Source organism: Pelophylax lessonae, assembly GCF_965119305.1.
Source record: "Pelophylax lessonae genome assembly, chromosome: 9".
In the NCBI taxonomy this organism is placed as follows: Eukaryota; Metazoa; Chordata; class Amphibia; order Anura; family Ranidae; genus Pelophylax; species Pelophylax lessonae.
The window spans coordinates 31,862,361-31,884,678 of NC_138776.1; the positions used below are offsets into that span (position 1 = coordinate 31,862,361).

At 47.6% G+C, this 22,318-nt stretch overlaps 1 protein-coding gene across 1 annotated transcript in view; it reads left to right on the forward strand.

Annotated features, from left to right (window-relative positions):
* Positions 1 to 22,318, forward strand: part of RIMKLB (ribosomal modification protein rimK like family member B) — a gene marked incomplete at its 3' end in the record, with an annotated part of 114,334 nt that overhangs the window by 86,748 nt on the left and 5,268 nt on the right. Inside the window, exons 4-6 of the mRNA XM_082267328.1 lie at positions 13,721 to 13,951; positions 14,159 to 14,245; positions 16,199 to 16,402. Coding sequence (XP_082123454.1) covers positions 13,721 to 13,951; positions 14,159 to 14,245; positions 16,199 to 16,402 — 522 coding nt within the window. The remainder of the gene's footprint in view (positions 1 to 13,720; positions 13,952 to 14,158; positions 14,246 to 16,198; positions 16,403 to 22,318) is intronic.

Genomic DNA, 22,318 nt, shown 5'->3' on the forward strand with positions numbered 1-22,318 from the left:
CTGTATGTAGGTTCTAGCTCGACAGAAACCTGTATGTAGGTTCTAGCTCGACAGAAACCTGTATGTAGGTTCTAGCTCGACAGAAACCTGTATGTAGGTTCTAGCTCGACAGAAACCTGTATGTAGGTTCTAGCTCGACAGAAACCTGTATGTAGGTTCTAGCTCGACAGAAACCTGTATGTAGGTTCTAGCTCGACAGAAACCTGTATGTAGGTTCTAGCTCGACAGAAACCTGTATGTAGGTTCTAGCTCGACATGTTTCACGATGTGTTGCTTCTTCAGGAGCTCATCAGAACATTATGCCCCAGGAGAGGCCTTAGTAGTAGGAATGCAGAGCCCTACTGGTTTTCTTGATTCATAAACATGGGTACAAGTGGGACCAAACTAGCTCAGGGACCATTCACCTCATGAGTAAAGTACCAGCCACTCCCTTGTTGCCTGTATCTGGAGAAAACCAATATCAAAATAGGATACAAGACATCAATGTCATACTCCAAAAGGGGTGACCCAAGTGGGAACCAAGTGTGTGTGTGTTCCCCCCCCCCCCCCCCCGCATTTAAATGATGACCGAAGGTATATAGTAGGGCTGCACGATATTGGGGAAAAAAAGTACATTGCAATATTTTTTTCGATATATATCGCGATATTTAACTGGGTGGAATGCAGAAGACACTGACAGTGTCGGGACTCACAGTGGTGATAGAAGAATCCCCCCCGAGTCCCCGACTTCTCCCTGCCTAATGCTGTAGAGTGGCTGCTAAGAGTTCTATGCAAGGGGGATTGCTGAACAAGGTGAGAGTTGCAGTCTACTGTGGATCTATGTCCCCCTGTGTAGCCAAGATGGCGGTCGGCACAGCTTGCTGAGGGATATGAGTACACTGGGGTCCTTTTTGTGAAGATTAGGAGGTCTGTGTATGGCTTTGGGGGCACCCGGGGGATGAAGGCAAGTCCCGAATGAGTGCGGAGTAAGTAGGCCTTACCGGGAACCATGAGCGCACGATCGCGCTCCGATCTAGGCAAGGCTGCGGCTTCTGTGCCTGTGTAGGCCTCAACTCTGTGCTCCTCAGAACGGAGTCTTTCCTCTGCAATACCGGGCAGTATTGGTCTCTGGTGCCTCAATGGGTCTCCCCAAGCTGTTTTTTTTTCTCCCTGAATAGGGGAGATTTAGGATTGCTGAGCATTCTGTACGGTGGTATCGGAGCTCTCACAAGCCGCATCCGTCCCGCACGTCTTCCGGCCATGCCCCTTGCCTAATGCTAAATATAGTGTCTTCGGCGATATGAATATCGCCCACGCCCGCAGAACGATAGTCGATATCATATCGACTATTGTTCAGCCCTAGTATATAGCAACAGTAAAGTAGTAGCCTATAAGATGGTACAGGTATAATCTAAGCGCCAGCTGGCCGATGAAGCTGAATGGTGTATAGATGTCCTCCACCGAAAGAACTAGACATCCGCTTGGTATCCGATTTGTGTCGTCCCCTGAAAATTGCCCTGAAAAGTTCCTTTTGGGCAAAATGGTTAAAGGCAGCCTTAAAAAATGGGTCCGCTTCAGCATGGTATATTCATATACTTTATGTGATGCCCAGCAGTCCCCCATCTAGTCACTGGCTTGTTTTCAGAGTCGGTCAACCATTTACCTTGGCATCCCACACATTCTGGAACTTGGCCTTGTTTTTAGAACCACAGCATGCTAGGCGCCTTTGCCTGTCTTCCCCCCCCCCCCTCCACATTGACAGACTTAAAACCCAGACTCTGCATTCTGAAACACAGCCAGTTGAATGACTGAGTGGAAAATGCAGGAGCAGCATCATTGTACCACAGCCATACCTTCCCCTCCATATAAACTTTCTACCAGCTGTCCATGGAAGAATGAGGGGGAATCGGAGCAAGACCCTCCTCTGTAGAATGCCATTGCTGTTTACTGAAAGCGCCGGTTTTGGGTCTGCTTCTTCGTAACCACTTGGCCTGTTATCTAATGCAAAGAATTTTTGTTTCAAGGCTGCACATGTTTGTATAGTCGCAAGGCTGGCTTCTTTACTAAAGCTGGAACCCGGATATTAAAAAGTGTTTTTCACTTTCAGCTGTTTTTCAGAGACATGTCCTTGCAGCTGATTATAGACAAGTGGAGACTGCTGTGTTCATAACTGCACATGGAAATTCTGTGTTGTACTGTGTGTTTAGTGAGCAATTTACGCTTTGTAGTTGTGATGTTTGTTTAAACCAACCCTGACACTAGGGGACAAAAATGGAAGCTGTGCCACCCTCTTACAGAATATTTGTCTTCAAATCTTCACGCTCTTGCAGAGCCACTGTTGGTATACAGTACTTCTGGTTGTCAGATGGCGTCTCCCACTGATCTCTGTATTTATCTATTGCACCATCTTCTATATCCCTCAGGCACGTAGGTGAAATACTGCACAGAATGAACAGGAATAGCTCTGTACAGAGGCGCCTGTTCATTCCCAAACTGAAGCATAGCAAACTCTTTACTATGCTTTAGTTATGAGCACAGTTGGTGAGTAAGTGATCAGTAGCGATCCCTCACGGTGTTCATTCAGAAAAGTTAGTGGACAGTAAATTGTGTATCTCCCCTTTCCCCTGCTCTCTATCTTGGAAGATCCTCTGCAGTGGCCAGCGGGAGAGGAGGGAAGGCTGACAGTGCTGGGGGTGAAGGGGAGCACACAGGGGAGCTGGCCAGCGGGAGAGGAGGGAAGGCCGACAGTGCTGGGGGTGAAGGGGAGCACACAGGGGAGCTGGACAGCAGCAAGGAGAGGAGGAAATGCAGGCTTCTATTTGTTGCTGGAGGAAAAGGGATCAGTTCCAGGAAATTTCGCCCCGCTCCTGTCCAGGTTTCGGGAGTTGACAAGGAAGGGACATAATCTACCTGTTGCCTGCCCGCAAAACAGTGGGTTGCTGACCCACACAGAATCTTGCCTCCCCAGCTCGATCGCTGTCACAGCCAGCTAACAAATACCCAGTGCTTTGAGATATGGGGGAGCATGGGATCTCCTACAAATGTGCGTCCCTCACATGGAGGAGACGTTACCACTCCATTTTAGGCACGAACACTAGATGTCCAGGGTTTAGATCCCTCTAGATCCTCCCACAGCTTGCTATGGTTCCTCCTGTTGACCTCTGAGTAATTTATCCTATAATGCCTTGGAGGTCAGCAGGAGGAACCAGTGGGGTGGGACCCAAGAGATTGATCGGTCCTGTAAATGTCAATTTCCCAGGTGAATTTCGATCCATCTATGGGCAGGCTGGTTATCCTGAAGTTGATCTATTGACTATCAGTCTGACATCAGTGATCATTGTAATATGACAGTAGGGACACCTCCCGCTGTCAGAATACAATAGCAGAGCAGGTGGGTAACACGTAGTTGATGGGAGAGTTTAGCGCCTGTTTCCTTTAATAGTTAAAAAAGTTATAAAATTGCATAATGTCTGGCCAGCTTAAAGGGATATTAAAGCCTTTTTTTTAATTACAAACATGTTATACATACCTGCTCTGTGCAATAGTTTGCACAGAGCAGCTTTGGTCCTCCTCTTCTCAGGTCTCACAGCGTCGCTCCTGGTTCCTCCCTCCAGCCAGGTACCCCCTACAGCAAGCATCTTGCTCTGGGGGCATCTAAGCAGGCATGCTCCTGACCCAAAGTACTGTGTCCGTTCACACTTGGACCTGTGGCCTGGTCCTGCCCCACCATCTTCCAATTGGCTGTAATTGACAGCTGTGGGAGCCAATGGCTCCTGCTGCTGCCAAAAGCCTATCAGGAGTGGGAGTCCCCAGAGATGCAAAGCTCTCATGGACATTGCTGGATCGAGAGGGGGCTCAGTAGGGATTGGGGGGTGCTGCTGCTCATAGAAGTCTTTTTACCTTCATGCATAGAATGCATTTAGATAACAAAAATCCTTCTGCCTTTACAACCACATTAAGGCCTCACTGTGAACCCATATGGAAACTAAAGATGGTGGTCAAGGCTCTGGTAGGTCCTAATCCACTGGGGGTGCAGGCGGGGAAGAGCTCCTTTCAGCTCAGTGAATGTCAGTGAAGGAAAGTATAAAATCCTGTTGTTGGTGATGCCCATCTCAAATCATGGTGTATTGGTAATGAGATGGTTGCTGCCATCTTGTTGCCTCCAGCACAGCATAATGAGGATGAAATCGGCCTATCAAGGGAAGCCTACAAACCAAAGGCACTGCTGCCCTTCCTGTGATGGTCCTCTGTCTGCATAGGTCAGAACCCAGAGGGAGATGGAGATGAGGCCTTATGCCTCATACACACGCATCGATAGTTGGCCGACCAATCGGCAGTCTTTTGTCCAGTGTTGTTGTGTTGGTTGAAATGTGCTCTAGACTGCACACAAATTTTCTCGGCCAACAACCAACTTCAGAAGTGATGTCATGTGCTGGTTAACTTTCCGTGTGTTTTTTCTTCTCTGAGCATGCCCAGTCTTGCTCATCAGATTTTTGTCTGCCGAAATCTGTACTGACTGACGGAAAATCGGCCGTTCTGTTGATGGCCAACAAAAATTTTATAGCCTGCACACCAGATTTTGTTCGGCCGAAAAGTCGGTTGTCGGAAGCATCATACTAACAAGCCGACGATCGGACGTTGGCCAAAAATTCAGGGCCAACAATCGTTGCGTGTGTACGAGGCTTTAGACTGTCAGTGAATGAAAGGAGAAAATCCTGAATGCCGCACATTACATACAAGCCATGTATTGGAACAGCAACCTCAGCCCAATCCTTGAATGCATTTCATTCCGCAAGGGCTTACTCCAGGGTGAAACACGTTGGAGGGCGTGGCCTGGATGGAATCTGGGCCTGAGGCTGCTCTTCTGATGGGTTTTGTGTGATGTGCAGCGTTCAGGATTTTCTCCTTTCCTTCACGGACAGCCTAAGGCTCCGTCTTTGGGTTCTGATCAATGGCAGCAGTGCCTTTAGTTTGTAGACTGCCCTTGATAGCCCGACTTAATCTTTATTATGCTATGCTAGTGGCAAGATAGCAGTAATCATCTTATTACCAATACACCATGATTCGAGAGGGGCATCACTGATGGCGTTGGCCCTTGTTCCTCCTCTCCTCTGCATAGGCAACAACCAAAAGCACATGGCTAAGCATTCCTGTAGCCAGCATCTATGTGTATTGCCCTGGGGGTGATTGGATTGTGCCTGAAAAGTGCCCCCCCCCCCGGACATTAAAGGAGTTTTGCAGAATATGAGCAGTACAGACAACTAATAGCAGTCATGACACAGGGTTTGTGGCGTCTCAGTGGAAGAGTCTGGCTAATTACCTTCTGAATGTGTCCGTTTTTGGCTGTGTCAGCGCATCCCAGCCATCTCCTTTCACCTTTTATCAATCTTTTCTTTTCTGCTCAGACAAGGCTTTCCTCCCATCAGCATTCTGAGCACTGCTCCCGTCAGCTGCAAGCCATCCAGAAGCTGCATTGCGGTAGCCATAAAAGTGCAAATGATGTGAAAGCTGGAAAGCGCCTTGTCCTTGTACTCAATGCAGCGGAATGATGCTCCTTGCTTGTGTCGGTCTTGGCCCTTTTTTCTTAAAGTAAACCTGTTGTGATTTAAATGACGCATGTGCTAGTATGACTATATACACAGCACTTGTCAAATGTCTGCTCCATCGTACTGCGGGCCCCCGGAGCAAAGCTCAGCTTGACCTGGTCAGAGCTTGGGCATAGTGACCTTGTGCAATGTTAATGCTGCGCAATAGGTCACCGAGGTGCCTGCATTGTCCTCTGGGATGTGGAGAGGTGACAAGAGTCGGCATTTGCAAACTGCTGCCTAGATTCAGAGTTTTGAAACGTCAAGTTCAAATGACTAATGGTTTTTGAACTCTGATTTCAGTTCTTTCAATAATGGAGGTTCGGGGACATGTTATCTCAGGGTGGTCTCTAATAGTCTACCTTGGACTGGCACGCCCATCAAGGCATGTTGATATTTGAATACCTGGAATAACCCCTCCTGAGAGGTGTACATAGGCAGGGTGCGGTGCTCTTTTCAAGAAGCAATGAATGTACAGCACCTTGCTGGCCCCTCCCACCACCCCTGATCTGCCTGCGTTGCATAGAGGAGTACCGACGTTATGTACTGAAGCGGTTCTATTTAAATTTTTTATGAAAATAGCAAAGTATTAGCAGATTAAACATTCGCTTTAAACAATCACATTTATTGAAAGATTATCGGTTTTCTGGTTTAAATTCCAATTTTAAAAAGATCCGTAGTTCAATTTGGCCTGTCCTATTGTGTAATCGTCACGGGGTTTTAGTATTTATCACTATCCCCTTAGGGGATTTGGCTGCATGACCATAGTTACTATTAAGGTCTGTTTTTTTTTTTTTATCATGTTCATGTAACTATTAACAATTTCTTCCCCCTTTTATTCATTAAAAAATAAAGAAATTTTGATATTTTTCATATACGTGCCTCAAAAGTTCATATTTTGACACTTAAATTCAATATTCTACATTAGGATGTGGCACATTTTTTTTACCTTGTGCATTCAGGTTGCCACCCCTGGTAATGCACAATCCATTTCAGTAACTGTATTCGTCTAGTCGGGCCCTGGACCTCCTGCACTAACACTACAGTTAGTAGTTTTAAAACCGTCACATATACCCAGTGAAGTCACTGACCTTCCAGTGATGGAGATGAAACCAACCCCCCTACATAAGTTGTACCTGTTAAAGCGGTTGTAAACCCGAAAACGAAAAAAAAAAAAAACCTGCGAGACAAAGGCATAATGAGCTAGCATGCATCGCATACTAGCTCATTATGTATTACTTGCCTTATAACGAAGCCCCGACACGGACCCCCGGACATCGCTGCGGGTGCCGCCATGATCCCTCGGCGTCTCTTCCGGGTTCGGCGGCTCCGGCGCTGTGATTGGCTGGAGCCGCAATGACGTCATTCCCGCGCTTGCGTGCGGGATTGATTTTCCGGCAAGGAAAACTGAAGGTCCCCCCCAGACCTTCAGAGCGCATGCGCCGTCTGCATGCACTGCAAATATCTCCTAAACGTGCCGGTTTAGGAGATATTAATTGTACCTACAGGTAAGCCTTATTATAGGCTTACCTGTAGGTAAGTGTCAAGAAGCGGGATACTACCACTTTAACTGCTTTAACTTCTCTTCTCTACAGCTGTTCAAAGTCCAGAATTTATACAGCTTGTCTGAGCTTTCAGAAGGAAGGGGGCATGGAGCTGAAATTACACTGCTGATCTCAGTGAGCTGATTGGGGGGGGGGGGGCATCCTCCCTTCCCCCTCCCTTCACAGCACATGTGGACAGAGCTGAGGCTGCCAATCACAGGTTGTGTGCTGGAGCTCCCTCAACTGTCACCTTGTTATCTATTGGTGCCATGAAAACCCATTAGAAGTGACTCTTGCAGAGGAAAAAGGCAGCAGCGAGAAATGACGCTTGTTAATGTCATGTCTGAGGTTTACAAGCACTTTAAGTAACAAAAAAATCTATAGTGGCGCCAGAGGGATGGGGCATAAAAAGACCAGTTCTGATCGTAAAAGCATAACAAAGTCCATCATATCAGATGTTTGTAAGAGCACAAGCGGCAGCACCCTTATGGCGCTTTTCCACTGAAAGTACCGACTCCGCTCCACTCGGCCCTGCTTGGCTCGGTTTGGTTTTCCACTGCATGGTACAGTGTTGGAATGGTTTGGTACGGTTTGTTTTTCCACTAAAGTGGGTGGGATAACAACGATTCTCTGACCAATCAGTGGCTAGTAGTGACAGTCAAGGCTGCATGCAAAGGATTGTGGGATATGGTACCGGTACGGCCCTCTTGGAACTAAAACTGAGGTGGTACTGTTTGAGCGAGCCGTACCTTTCGGTTCCATGTAGTGGAAAAGCGCCACCATACCGAACCGTACCATGCAGTGGAAAAGCGCAAAAGCGAGCCGAACCGTTCGGTTCCATGCAGTGGAAAAGCGCCATTAGAGTGAAGCGAGCAGCTCTATAGGTACACAAGAAAAACACGGACGCCAAACTAAGTGCAGTATTATTATACTCCAATTTATTGAACGTAAGACGAAGGGCAACTCTGTTTAATCCCTTGGCACCGGCTCCCACTGGTGCTTTAAGGGGTTTGGCAATGGAGGTGGGGCTTGTGACCACCGTGATTGGCTATCGCATGATTGGAGAACTCCCTACCCTAAGAAGCGACCCGGGAGCTTTTCGTGAGCTACTGGTCACTGTGACCGGAGTGCACAGGGTGCGCACTCGGCATAGCTCTATCGGCACTAGTGCTTGCAAATATGCCGTGCCCAGAGGCTGCATATTTGCGTGGGATTGGCGCTTAAAGGGTTAATGGATCAAATAGGCGTGTATAGTTGTTCTGGTCTGTCTGGGCTTTCACAAGTGGTTCCCGGTCTGGCACAGGCCTCATCAGACCCAGAAGCTGACGCTTCGAAACGTGTTGCCGCCCCTTTACATGAGCACTGCCTCCGTAGTGACCTCACGTCTGGTCCGGCGCCATCTTGCATTCCACACTGGGTAATGCAGCGAGCCGCCGCTTTCTACAGTCTTTCATCCATACAGCTCCTTTGCCAGATGCCATTACTTCCCCGGGACTACTTTTGAGCGCCCAAAGACTGACAGAACTCTATACATGCCTATTTGATCAAATTGGGATTCGACGTTTGTCATTCAATAAATTGGGGTAAATTAATACTGCACTTAGTCTGGCGCCCCTCTGTCTCTTACAACAACTTTATACTTTAAAGCTAGAAACTTCCGGTTATTGGGAAATGAATTGGCTATGGTTATCTGAGTTTAAAGATGTATTTCCATCAAGTGCGACTGACCAAAATCATTGGTGGGCATACTGATGAGATCATCATTCCGCTATTCCCTCCTGTAAGCATGCGCAAAGAAGCAGAGCCCTGATTGGCCCAGAGTGTTGCCACTCCCTCTCCCTGTCTGAGCTGTTCAGTGCAGGTTTGGAGACTGATTATGAAGACCTATTTAGGTCCTTTTTTCAGATTATTGGGGGGACGACCAGCCCAGTCTGAAGCCAATCCTTAAGCTATTGATAACCCACCTAACACATGTGAGGCAGCAAATGGGTGCGTGCTTCAGGGGCGTACAAGGTTTGTGCTGTTGGCATGCTCATGTCGGTAATCTCTCTGCCCCTAATGATGGCCAATGGGACCATTCCCAGTCAGGTGACTGCCAATCGGTGGTCCCAGGATCACTGATCCTGCACCCAGCTGGGAGCTTTGAACTTTCTAAAGGTAGGAAGGGGTTAAAACTGCACTTGTTTGAATGGTTGGTTTCACTCAGGATGCAGAAATGATTCACGAAAGCATTCTTTGGTTATTTCTCACCGACACACGAGGATTCATCTAGCACAGCTACAATATAGAGAGGCTTAGCAGGGACATAGGAGCAGAAGACAAAGTCAGAGGTCACTGAGCCCACAACAATGGAAGGTTTAGTCCAGGCCAGGGCTGCAGCTTCTTTCTATTAAAGCATTTTTGCATGGATGTGTTGGAAGAGGCTTACGTGCCGGTGCCATTCTCTATTATACCAGGAGGCTGACCGGCAGTTTCCTGTTTGCGCGCTGACCTAGCAATCACTTTCTTCATGAATTTCCCATGCACGAGAGAGAGTTAATCAGAGTCTTGTGGCATCTGACTGCAAAATCCTGCGTACACACGCACACTATGCCTGACCTCGGGGGCCCTGTGTGAACTCCATTTCCCCAAAACGGGAATTGTTTTGTAAGATCGTCATAGCCGCGTGGTTTTCTGGGTAGCCGAACGCTTTGCTTTCTAACAATTGTTTTCACTGGCAATTCCGCAAGGAAAAAAATAAACACAAAATACATTTCATCTTCAGAATTTTTTAATTGGTGCGCTTTAGAAACTTAGGCATGAGAACTGAGGATATGGGTCCAGAAAAATAGAGCGGTTTTCTTTCTCAGGGAAGTTTTTGGTGAAGTTTTTTTTTTTTTTTTCCTCCAGTGGAAAATCTGAAAACCTCCTAGATTTAGCTGATTTACATACAGTATCTTACAAAAGTGAGTACACCCCTTTTTTTGTAAATATTTTCTTTTCATGTGACAACACTGAAGAAATTACACTTTGCTACAATGTAAAGTAGTGAGTGTACAGCTTGTATAACAGTGTAAATTTGCTGTCCCCTCAAAATAACTCAACACACAGCCAATGATGTCTAAACCACTGGCAACAAAAGTGAGTACACCCCTAAGTGAAAATGTCCAAATTGGGCCCAATTAGACATTTTCCCTCCCCGGTGTCATGTGTTACAAGGTCTCAGGTGTGAATGGGGAGCAGGTGTTAAATTTGGGGTTATCACTCTCATACTGGTCACTGGAAGTTCAACATGGCACCTCATGGCAAAAATCTGAGGATCTGAAAAAATTGTTGCTCTCTATAAAGATTGCCTAGGCTATAAGAAGATTGCCAAGACCCTGAAACTGAGCTGCAGCACTGTGGCCAAGACCATACAGCGGTTTAACAGGACAGGTTCCACTCAGAACAGGCCTCGCCATGGTTGACTAAAGAAGTGGAGTGCACGTGCTCAGCCTCATATCCAGAGGTTGTCTTTGGGAAATAGACATATGATGGCTGCCAGCATTGCTGCAGAGGTTGAAGGGGTGGGGGGTCAGCCTGTCAGTGCTCAGATCATACACCCCACACTGCATCAAATTGGTCTGCATATATGTCAACCAAGAAGGAAGTCTCTTCTAAAGATGATGCACAAAGCCCACAAACAGTTTGCTGAAGACAAGCAGACTGAGGACATGGATTACTGGACCCATGTCCTCTGGTCTGATGAGACCAAAATAATTTTACTTGGTTCAGATGGTGTGAAGGGTGTGTGGTGGCAACCAGGTGAGGAGTACAAAGACAAGTGTGTCTTGCCTACAGTCAAGCATGGTGGTGGGAGAGTCATGGTCTGGGACTGCATGAGTGCTGCCGGCACTGGGGAGCTACAGTTCATTGAGGGAACCAAGAATGCCAACATGTACTGTGACATATGAAGCAGAGCATGATCCCCTCCCTTCAGAGACTAGGCCGCAGGGCACTATTCCAACATAACGACCCCAAACACACCTCCAAGATGACCACCACCTTGCTAAAGATGCTGAAGGTAAAGGTGATGGACTGGCCAAGCATGTCTCCAGACCTAAACCCTATTGAGCATCTGTGGGGCATCCTCAAACAGAAGGTGGAGGAGCGCAAGGTCTCTAACATCCACCAGCTCTGTGATGTTGTCATGGAGGAGTGGAAGAGAACTCCAGTGGCAACCTGTCAAGCTCTGGTGAACTCCATGCCCAAGAGGGTTAAGGCAGTGCTGGAAAATAATGGTGGCTACACAATATTGACACTTTGGGCCCAAATTGGACATTGTCATTTAGGGGTGTACTCACTTTTGTTGCCAGCGGTTTAGACATTAATGGCTGTGTTGAGTTATTTTGAGGGGACAGCAAATTGACACTGTTATACAAGCTGTACACTCACTACTTTACATTGAAGCGAAGTGTCATTTCTTCAGTGTTGTCACATGAAGATAGAATAAAATATTTACCAAAATGTGAGGGGTGAACTCTTGTAAGATACTGTAGTCAAGAAACGTTCGCACTTTTTTTTTTTTTTTTAATATATAACCTACCCAAACTATATAGGCAAAGGTATGTGGACCTCACAAAGACTTTGCAGCACACTTACCAGCTGGTCTGCAAAACAAACTGACCCGGTCTAACCATTTATGCTAAAAACAGGGCTTTGTTTGCACACGTTTGCAAATATATGCACACGTCAAGGCTCCTCTGTATACTGAAGTCCTAACGCTATAATTTGGAGAGCAATAGCAGTAGATTAAGGGGAGGTTTGCCTGGAGGGAGCCCACCCCTCAAAGACACAGGGACACATTGGACACCCAGCAACAGCGAAAGGCAGCCGAAGACATCCAGTGCTTTAAAGGTATATTGTGGCACTTTTCCACTGCAAGTACCGGCTCGGCTCTACTCGGCCCTGCTTGGCCCGGTTTGCTTTTCCACTGCTGGTACGGTGTTGGAACGGTTCGGTATGGTATGGTTTGCTTTTCCACTAAAGTAGTACTAAAGTTAAGTGGGTGCGATAACAACGGGGTGGGTGGGATTCTCTGACCAATCAGTGGCTAGTAGTGACCGCATGCAAAGGATTGTGGGGTATGGTACCTCTTGGAACCACAATCGAGGTGGTACTGTTTTTGAGAGCCGTACCGTTCAGTTCCATGCAGTGGAAAAGCGCTGCCGTACCGAACCTACACCGTACCATGCGGTACCAGCAGTGGAAAAGCACAAAAGCGAGCCGAACCGTTCGGTTCCATGCAGTGGAAAAGCGCCATTGGACACCCCACCAAATCAAGTTCAGGTGTTTTCGGTGAAGGGTTCTGTTAGTCTGATCTGATTCACATATGAGGCTGGTGGGGGAAGAGGGGTAAAACCCCATTGTTAAGCAATTCTTTTAACGACCACCCCTTTTTAAAAGAACTACTACCCCCCCTCCCCCAAAGTGCTGCTTTGCGGCTGCAATAGCACCCCTCCAGTAAATAGGGCTGTCCTTTGTGCCTCACAAGCTAGTGCAGGGATTAGGGGGTTAAAGCAGGTGGTTCGGAGGCGATGTAACATGCAATCCCTCCTTCCTCACTCCGTCAAATTCTCTCGGAAGATGGATCTGAATGCGGATCACTCTTCAAAACGCACCAAGAGTGTGAACGAACCCTTGTTTGGGCTTTCTGTCACTTTACCCTAGGTTGACAATTGCACATTTTGTGCAGCCTGCGTCTGCGCGGGCACCGCAGCCCATTCAAGTGCCTGCATTGCCGCAAAAAAGTTTCCGCATTTATGCGGGTGGTGTCACTGCAGGATCTGCACAAATATGGGCAGCTGCAACCACCCACACAAATGTGGGACCCGCGGGCGGATTCCTTTATGGCTAATGGCATGTCTCCTACACTGGGAACCTCAGCCCATTCAAGTGGTACCATTCTCGTTGTTTTAGACTGTATACTTTATGCTATACTGCACTCAGTGGGTGGCCCTTTTTAGCGAAGGTTTGGACTAGCTTGGGCCCAAAAAACTAAATTGATAACTGGATTTAGGCTTTAATGCTACAGCAGAGACGTTCTAGAGAATTGGGTGGTTGCCCCACCTTGTGGTATGTTTGTGGAGGACTCTTTTCTGTTCCAGCATTACTATGCCCCCTGTGTAGAAAGCAAGGGCAATAGACATTGTGTGACCAGTCTGTATAGAGGAACTTGATTGTCCTGCACAAAGCCCTGACCTCAGCCCCACTGAACTCCTTTGGGATAATTTGGAACATCAACTGTGAGCCAGATCTTTTCATCCAACATCAGCACCTGACCTCATAAATGCTTTTAACTCAGGGGTCCCAAATTCCCACGGCTTGCCCTGTAATTTTATGTAAAGCATTACCAAAGGAGCGAAGGTGGTTGTAGCTCAAGAGAGGGGTGGGCAGCTCCTTATTAATGGTAAGTTTTTTGGAATATGTCCAGCAAAGCTGGTTGAGGTGCAGTGGTCAAGGTTCCACAAGCTCCTATGGTGGATCCTGTATCACCTCCTGACCTGTTAGTCTCTTGGCACAAGCTTACTGTGTTTAATGCAAGCTCTGATCTCGCCACTAACATTGAACTTTTTTTTTTTTTTTTATTTGCAGGCCTGCGTGTGAACGGAGAGTTTGTTACATCTTACCCGCAGGTTGTGGTCGTCCGTGTGCCTACCCCCTGGGTGCAGAGCGACAGTGATATCACCGTCCTTAGACATCTGGAGAAGATGGGCTGTCGGCTAATGAACAGGCCACAGGCTATCCTCAACTGTATAAATAAGTTCTGGACTTTCCAGGAGCTGGCTGGCCATGGTGTACCCCTACCTGATACTTTCTCCTACGGTAAGTCTCTGCTTTTGGTGTCGATGCTTTGCCCCTGCAAATTCAATTTTACAGGATCTATGGACTCTTGAAAAGAAAATATAACATTTTTGCGAGAAGTTAACCCTGTCATTCTGTTACATTTGACATCTTAAATTGTTTTATAATGAGGATCATTTTATAGAACAGTGGTCTCAATACAGATGCTGATGACACTTTATTTTTAAGGTGGTCATGAAAACTTTTCAAAGATGATCGATGAGGCCGAAGTATTGGAGTTTCCGATGGTGGTCAAGAACACTCGGGGTCACAGAGGTGAGTGTCTTAAAGCCTCTGGTTTCCTGCTGGTGTATAGATGCTTTTTCTGAGTTGTATAATTTTAAAGAGATGTTTATTAAAATAGCAATGCAGTGATTGGGGGGGGGGGGGGATCAAACTCACCTTGGTGGATGCTGCATCTGTTCCCTGCTGCCTCTACATGGTGGTCTGAGCAATCAAAGACCGCTGATCATTCAGTTCCCAGACTTAAGACTCTTCTGCTTCTCCCTAACTTACTAGAGTGTCGGGCTGTGCAGGGGGCTGGAGTGGCTGTCTGAAGCGCTCAGTAGGTCGATGAGAGGCTTTCAGCTCCTGGTCAGGGCTCTGGGTGGATCTGGACATTGAAGTCAGGCTCTCTCCAGAGCCTGGACCAACTTTGGCCCACTGTTTGCTAAATATGGGTCACAGGAGTGCAGAACTAAATGCACACCTGTCACCCACAAGAGAAGCAAGGTCAAAAGCTTTGGCCTTACATTTACTCTAAGAGCCCATTCACACTAGCGCGACTTAGTCAGGCGACTTGTCAGCCTGACAAGTCGCGGTCCATTGAGTAGTACAGGACCCGTTCTAATAGGAGCGACACATTTCGCTCCGACTTAGAAAAAGGGTCCTCTGCTACTTTGGGGCGACCTCGGAGCGACTTGCATAGACTTCCATTATGTGAAGTCCCTGCAAGTTGCGCCAAAGTCACGGTGCACGCAACTTCACAGGTCGCCCCCCGAAGTCGGATCGCCTCAGTGTAAACCGGCTCTAAAGGGGTAGACGTTTGGTCATGTAATCCCTGCTAAAAGGAGCAATCTGAGTCACATTGACTTATCGCCTTTTCATCAGAGATCATGTGACAAAGTGCCCAGGCTTTGGTCATGTGACGATCACACTGCCATTCTCTCCCAGGAAAGGTGGGCACTTCAGCTTTTCCTTTAATGGCCATAAGCAGCACTCTTGCCTTCAAGCTTATTGCTATCTTTTAGTGATGCCCAAATACTTTGCTTTGTCCAAACGGCATATTACCTTCACTACTAGATGTGCCCGTTGTTGTGTTAGCTGTATAAACTGTAGGGATGCACCGATCCGACTTTTTTGGAGCAGATACCGATATCTGGCGTTGTAAAATCGCCGATGCCTATACGGAACCGATCCGTAGCTACACACAAAGCAAACGGCTGCAGTACAGAGCAAAGCCGCTGCTTCATGTGTGGCTCATCCATTCACAGGCTAAATGCATCTGATATCACTCCGCCTGTGAGCCGGACCTATACAGGAAGTAGCGGCTCCCATCCCATACTATTACTGCACCTAGTAAGGGATGGCTGAGCTGTTACTCAGCAAAAACCGGATCGGCCCGTGGGACGGCTACATTTTACCGATCTCCAATCCAGCTATTTTGTCAGGATCGGGGCGATTTCCGATCCGAATATCGGATCGGTGCATCCCTAATAAACTGTATGCAGCCTCCTCTACATACGGTATACAGTGCTGTGTTGGCAGCAAGAGGAATTTCCCATCCAACTTCTGGAACAAAATAGTTGGGCTGAGCTCTGCTCAGCCATTCTCAGGGAGCTTTGTATTGTATGAGTAGAGCTTCCTCTGATTGGCTAAGGACCAGTGACGGAACTATATCAGACTTAGCCATTCAGAGGAAGCACCAGATACAAAAGCTCAGATTAATCTTTATTACATTTGATAGAAAACACACCTAAGGGGGGGGGGGGGTTCCTTGAAGCCCCCACTAATAGGGCTTTAAAATGGATAGTGGAATTTTATAATTGAGCCAAATACTAATTCCTATACATATAAATTTGCATAAAGTGCATGCAAGCTGGCAGTAGATGACCAGAACATTGTTTCATGTACTTGGTTTTATGACCATCTATCTTTAGAGGGCTGAGCACCTGTTGGATCAGGTTTAAGTAGTCCTCTTTTTATTTAATCTGTCTTATTACTTTCTAGGTAAAGCTGTGTTTCTAGCTCGGGACAAGCATCATCTGGCAGACCTGAGCCATCTCATCCGTCATGAAGCCCCGTATCTATTCCAGAAGTACGTACAGGAGTCTCATGGACGGGACGTTCGAGTCATTGTCGTGGGTGGCCGTGTGATCGGCACTATGCTGAGGTGTTCTACAGATGGAAGAATGCAAAGCAACTGCTCTCTAGGTGAGTGCAGACTGAGTACAGCAAAGGTTGATCATACATGCGCGTTAAGCTGTCTTAACTGCACTAACTGGATGTTGCCTATGGCAACTAATGTCCTTCCGAAGGCCGGGTTCACACTGGTGCGACATGAAAGTCCGACTTTGCCCTGCAACATCGGTCCGACTTCTATGCAACTTTAATGAATGAGATCCCCTTTTTAGATGGGTATGACTTGGGTCCCACGCCAAAGTAAAAAAAATGGCCAAAATCTATACTGGTCCCCTAGGCACAACCATAGGCCCGAAGAGCCTGGTATGAATTTCGCACCACACTTTTTTTTTTTTTTTTTGTTCCCCCTCCAATACGTGTTGCATTTCTTTTCAAAAAGTCGGACCAGTTAAGATGACTCTCATAGGGAAACCTTTTTAAAGTCATGTGACGCGCTCTCAAAGTATGAGCTCATGTCGCACCAATGTGAAGCGGCCTTATAGGAGGAATTTAAACATCGCTCTTATTGAGCACAGGTTGATAAGAGGCTTCTTTTTATTTCCTGTCAGTTTACTTAAAGGTAAACCTGAACCAAGCTTGCTGCTTGTTACCTGGCATGGCTGCACACTACCTAGAGAGGAGTGTCTGATATGGGCTGATCCATATGGGCTTCACACAGATGTACAGAGCTTGTGTCCAAAGATGCCATAGTGCTAACTTATTAAAGAGACTGTTGCTTTAAGTCCAGGAAGAAACTTCTAGGTTATCTTACCTTTGCAAATACACTATATTGTCAAAAGTATTAGGACACCTGCCTTCACACACATGAACACGATCGTTCGCCCGATTTTCTTAGTGTGTACCCCACTTTACCTATAGGTAAAAGTTCTAAAGGTGGGTTTACAACCACTTTAATGGCATCCCAGATCTAGTCTGTTAACGTTCACCATTGAGTTGGCCCACCCTTTGCCGCTCTAATGGCTTAAACTCTCTTCTGGGAAAGCTGTCCACAAGGTTGAGTGTGTCTATGAGAATGTTTGACCATTCTTCCAGAAGTGCATTTGTTGGGTCAGGCTCGCAGTCTCTGCTCTAATTCAGCCCAAAGGTGTTTTATCGGGTTGAGGTCAGGACTCTGCAGTGGAGGAACTTGATTGGCCTGCACAAACTCGCTCTTCCATGTTTTTATTTGGGGGGGGGGGGGATTATGGTGTGGGGGTTTTTCAGGGGTTGGGCTTGGCTCCAGTGAAGGGAACTATTAAGGCTTCAGAATACCGAGACATTTTGGCCAATTTCATACTGCCAACTTTGTGGAACAGTTTGGGAATGGCCCCTTCCTGTTCCAACATGACTGCGCACCAGTACAGAAAGCAAGGTCCATAAAGACATGGATGAGCGAGTTTGGGGTGGAGGAACTTGACTGTCCTGCACAGTCCTGACAATCAACTTGATAGAACACCTTTGGTATGAATTGGAGTGGAGACTGTGAGTCAGGCCTTCTAGTCCACATAAGTGCCTGACCTCACCAATGCGCCTCTGGAAGAATGGTCAAACATTCCCATAGACACACTCCTAAACCTTGTGGACAGCCTTCCCAGAAGAGTTGAAGCTGTTATAGCTGCAAAGGGTGGGCCAACTCAATATTGAACCCTACGGACTAAGACTGGTATGCCATTAAAATTCATGTGCATGTAAAGGTAGGCGTCCCAATACTTTTAAAAATGTTGTGTATGTAAGGTTAGCCTCTAATGCTGCTGCCACTGACATAGCTTCTTGTATCAAGTATAATGGCATTGTGTCCTTTTTTTTTTCCCCCCTCTTTGTATGTCTGGTTGCTGCTTTGCTTTCCTTGGCCACCAGCTGTGTAACATCCCTGCAGTACTATTATTTATTTATTTATTTATTTTTTTACAAGAGGTGACGTAATTACAGCTGCTGGGTGCAGTGGGAGCACATGGTAGTCTCACGTTCCTGGTCTGTCCTGCCCACTAACATTTGGTGACAGCAGAGCAGTGTGCAAAGATGTGGGTGGAGTCAAAGTGACACAGCCCCTCCTATTAAATGCTTAAGTTTCTATTGTCTGATACAGTAAAGATGAACATTAACAGTCAATCCCTCCTGGGGGGGGGGGGGGGGTAGAATAATAGGTTTGATATTTAGCAAAGCGAAGTAAGTAATGGTGAGAGTTTAAAAAAAAAAAAAAACTCCCAGGGTTCAGCTTTTAGGAATTGCTGAAAAACAGGCAGTCAAAGGTGTCGGCACATGCTAGCAGCTTTTGGTAAGCTCCACTTCACCCAAACGGCAAGCTGCTCTGGTCTGGCAGTCTTAATCACTTCTGAATAAGGCTTTCCCACCTCTTCCTGCCTTCTACACATTTCTGTGGGCCATTGGGGTAGCCTATAATAGTGATAGGACCAATAGCAAGGTGTTAACATTTGGGGTGAAGTAGAGGATACTGCCCCCTTTACCCCCCTGCCTCTGTAAAGGGTTTTCTTGCTTTCTGAGAAGATTGAAATAATCTTGTGCTCAGATCGTAGTCATGCGATTGGGATACAATTACACATGGGAGCAATTTTGATTTCATTCAATCCTCAGTGTGTCTAGAAAAACTAAAACGCAAAATTTTTCTTTCGTTCGACAGACCCAGTGCTCCATAAATCATAACTAGAGGGTTATATTTCCTCCTCCAGGAGTAGGACTAGGCAGAGCAAAAAACACCTGGCTATGCCCATGGGCTGTCCTCAGCTGGTATATAACCCCCCTCTCTGCTCTAGGTAATCAGTTTTCTCTCCATGTTTCCAGGACGGCCCAACAATGAGAGATGATAGGCTCCTCCCTACCGGAAACACAATTAAGAACATTTAAAAGGCCCCACCCTATAGGTACTTATCGCCTACATTTATGCATAACATCATACACCCCTTTTAACTAGGGTGGGTAGGCGGACCGTCCTGGAAAGGCTCGGAAGAAAAGACCGTTACCGGTGAACTAACGGTAGGTTTTTTAATCTGTCTAGTCAGGAGTAAAGACCTAGGCTTCTGGCTGGGATCTCTGGTCCTAGCAATTTTCTCCTTCCTTTTATATCTTTTTGTGTTTTCTCTCGGGAGAGCTACAACCAACTGCTGGGCTGGATAATCTAGAGCCAGTGGTCCCCCTCAGTCCAGCCAGCGAGCGCGTGCAGACCGCAGCTATGCACTAGTTCGGCTGCGACAAAGGCTGGCCTGTGAGTTAAATGTCTCACAGGGTCGCATACGACCAGGCTTAGGTCTGAGTCGCAGTGGTCCCTTGGCCGACAGCTCCCCTTCTTCGGTTGCGAGGATTTCTGTCTGGAGCGTTACTCGCACCATGGAAGGGTAAGTATGGTTCTCGTCCCCCCCCCCCCCCACTCCCATTCCCCCACGGTCTGGTCCTAGTCTGGTGGGGGTCCCAGGGCAGAGAATGCAGGAGGCCCCCCCGGGGTCTCTCCGCTATCCCAACTCTGCAAGGGTCCTGGGATAGTGTCCTGACCTGGTAGTCTTGAGGGGGGTTCCAGTGTAGGAGACCCTAGGTTCATGCTCTGCTGTTTGCAGTGTGGGTATAGTGCAGGGGGGTCCCAGTGCAGAGACAGCTGCAGTCTCTTCCCTAAACGTGTGTCCTATCTTCAGAAGGGGTCCCCTTGCAGAGGGTGCAGGAAAGATCCCGCAGCACGATTCAGTGTTTGTAGCTGATGGTGGCCATTATCTTAGTCTGGATAGTCTCCGTTTGGCGGCCATGTTTGTGTTGTCTGATTATGTCACGGGGAACATTTTCCCTTAGCCTGGGAGATGCTGGAAACTAAAGCCTCGTGGGGATGCCAAGCTCCTTCCTCATTTTCCTCCCCCTTTTGCCTGGGACATATGAACAGGGATAGCATCCATGATGATGCTGGGTTCGAATTCTAGGCGATTGACGCACATCCTTAATCCTTTTCTGTGGCTCAGATTTTAAGCTTTCTTCAACTTGATCAGAAGTTTGCCTTGAGTACCATTAAGGGCCAGGTGTCTGCCGTGGCAATCTTCTTCTTTCAGCAACCCCTAGCCACGCACTCTTTAGTTCGTACCTTCATTCAGGGGGTTTGACATGTGGCTCCACCTGTACGGTCTCTTTTGCCGCCATGGGATTTAAATTTAGTACTTTCAGTTCTCCAGAAACCTCCATTTGAGACTATTTGGGAGATTCCCTTGCCTACGTTATTCCAGAAGGTGACCACCTTGGTGGCTATTACCTCGGCCCGCAGGGTATCGGAATTGGCGGCCTTATCCTGTTGCAGTCCCAATTTAGTGGTCGATAAGGATACAGTGGTTCTTTGTCCCTGTCCGCCATCATTCCTGCCCAAAGTTGTCTGACTTCAGTTTGAATGAGGACATTGCCTTCCTTGTGTCCCAAGCCTGCTCATCCCAAGGAATTTGCCTTGCATACCTTGGACTTGGTTTGTGCGATTTCGGGTGTATCTGGCAGCTACTGAGTCTTTTCGGAGGTTAGACTCAGACTCTGTTACGGACGGACCAAGAAAAAGGGCTGGCTGCTTCTTCAGCTACCATCTACAGATGGATCAGACAGTGACTCAGGCATATTCCATTTAAAGGTCAGGTTCCACCTTTCCCTGTCATGGCGCATTCTACTCTGGCGCGAAGTGCTTTTTGGGCCTTCCGTCATCGGGCTTATAAATATCGCAAATTTGCAAGCCAGCCACTTGGTCATCCTTGCATACCGTTATAAAATTCTCTAAGGTAGATACTTTGGCATCTGCGGATGCTTCTTTTGGCCACAAAGTTTTGCAGGCTGCTGTTTAAGGGTGGGCTATTCCCTCTTGAGGGGTATTTTTTTTTTTCTTTAGTTTCTCTCATTTATTGATGGGCTCCATATCTTCTTTGACCCTTGGTTATGCTGCTCTCCATAGGAGTAGGACTGGGTGGAAAAAAATTTGACTATGCCCATAGGGCAGTCCTAGGGGTATACGCCCACTTCCTGCTATAGGACTTCAGTTTTTTTTTTTCTACCTAGTCATGAGTAAGGACCTAGTTCCTTGCTGGGATCACTGGTCTTGGCATTTTTTCTTATTTTCTGTTCCTGTGAAAACTACAATCAACTGCCAGACTGGGTGATGCACTGGATATCCTAGGTCCTTACGGTCTTCCCAGTCTGGTCAGCTTCGCACTAGGTTGCCTGCGACAAAGCCCCACTGGACGGGGCTGGCCGGCGAGTGAAACACCTCGTGGGGGACGCATTGCCCTTGTGACGACGCTGGTCACGACCTGAGTCAATGTACCTCTGGCCCGCATCACCCCCATTCCAAGATGGTGCGGTAAACTGCTAAGGGTGGTGCTCGCTCGGTTCCCAGGTGTGGTGAGTAGTGTCCCCCCTCTCCTCTGGGGAAATGTTGGGGTGCATGCAGGCTCTTTCCTAGGGTTGGTAGGCACCCCTATGTGCCCTTCCTTCCTGCATGGTGTCCCCCCTCCCCCTCACTAGTGGGGTCACCCTGCACATGTCCCCACTCCCCTACCCCCCTCCTTGAGGCGGCCAGGCTACTTTCAGGTACGGGGTGTCATGCGGTGTTGGGCTGGAGGGTGGAGGGAGCACACTGCCAGCGGCTCACAACATTGTGACAAATGTCTGGGTGGGGGTCCCTGTTAGGGCCCCCCTAGCGGGCTATAGGTACCTGAAGGACGTTGGGGGTCCTGGGTGCCGTGCTGCATGGCCCAGCCATTTTTCTGTGCATGGCTGTGCTGAAGCTTCGGCGGCCATGTTTGTGTAGTCTGGCAGCCACGTTTTCGGAGTTTCCCATTGCAGTCAATGCAGGGGCCATTTTCTTGTATTCTGTGGAGCAATGATGTGGCGGTGGGCCTCTAGTGGCAGTGACAGCACTTCCTTTCTCTCTGATTGCCGCATGACAAGCAGCAATGCGCTCCAGGTCCCTCCCAGTTGGTGGTGGTG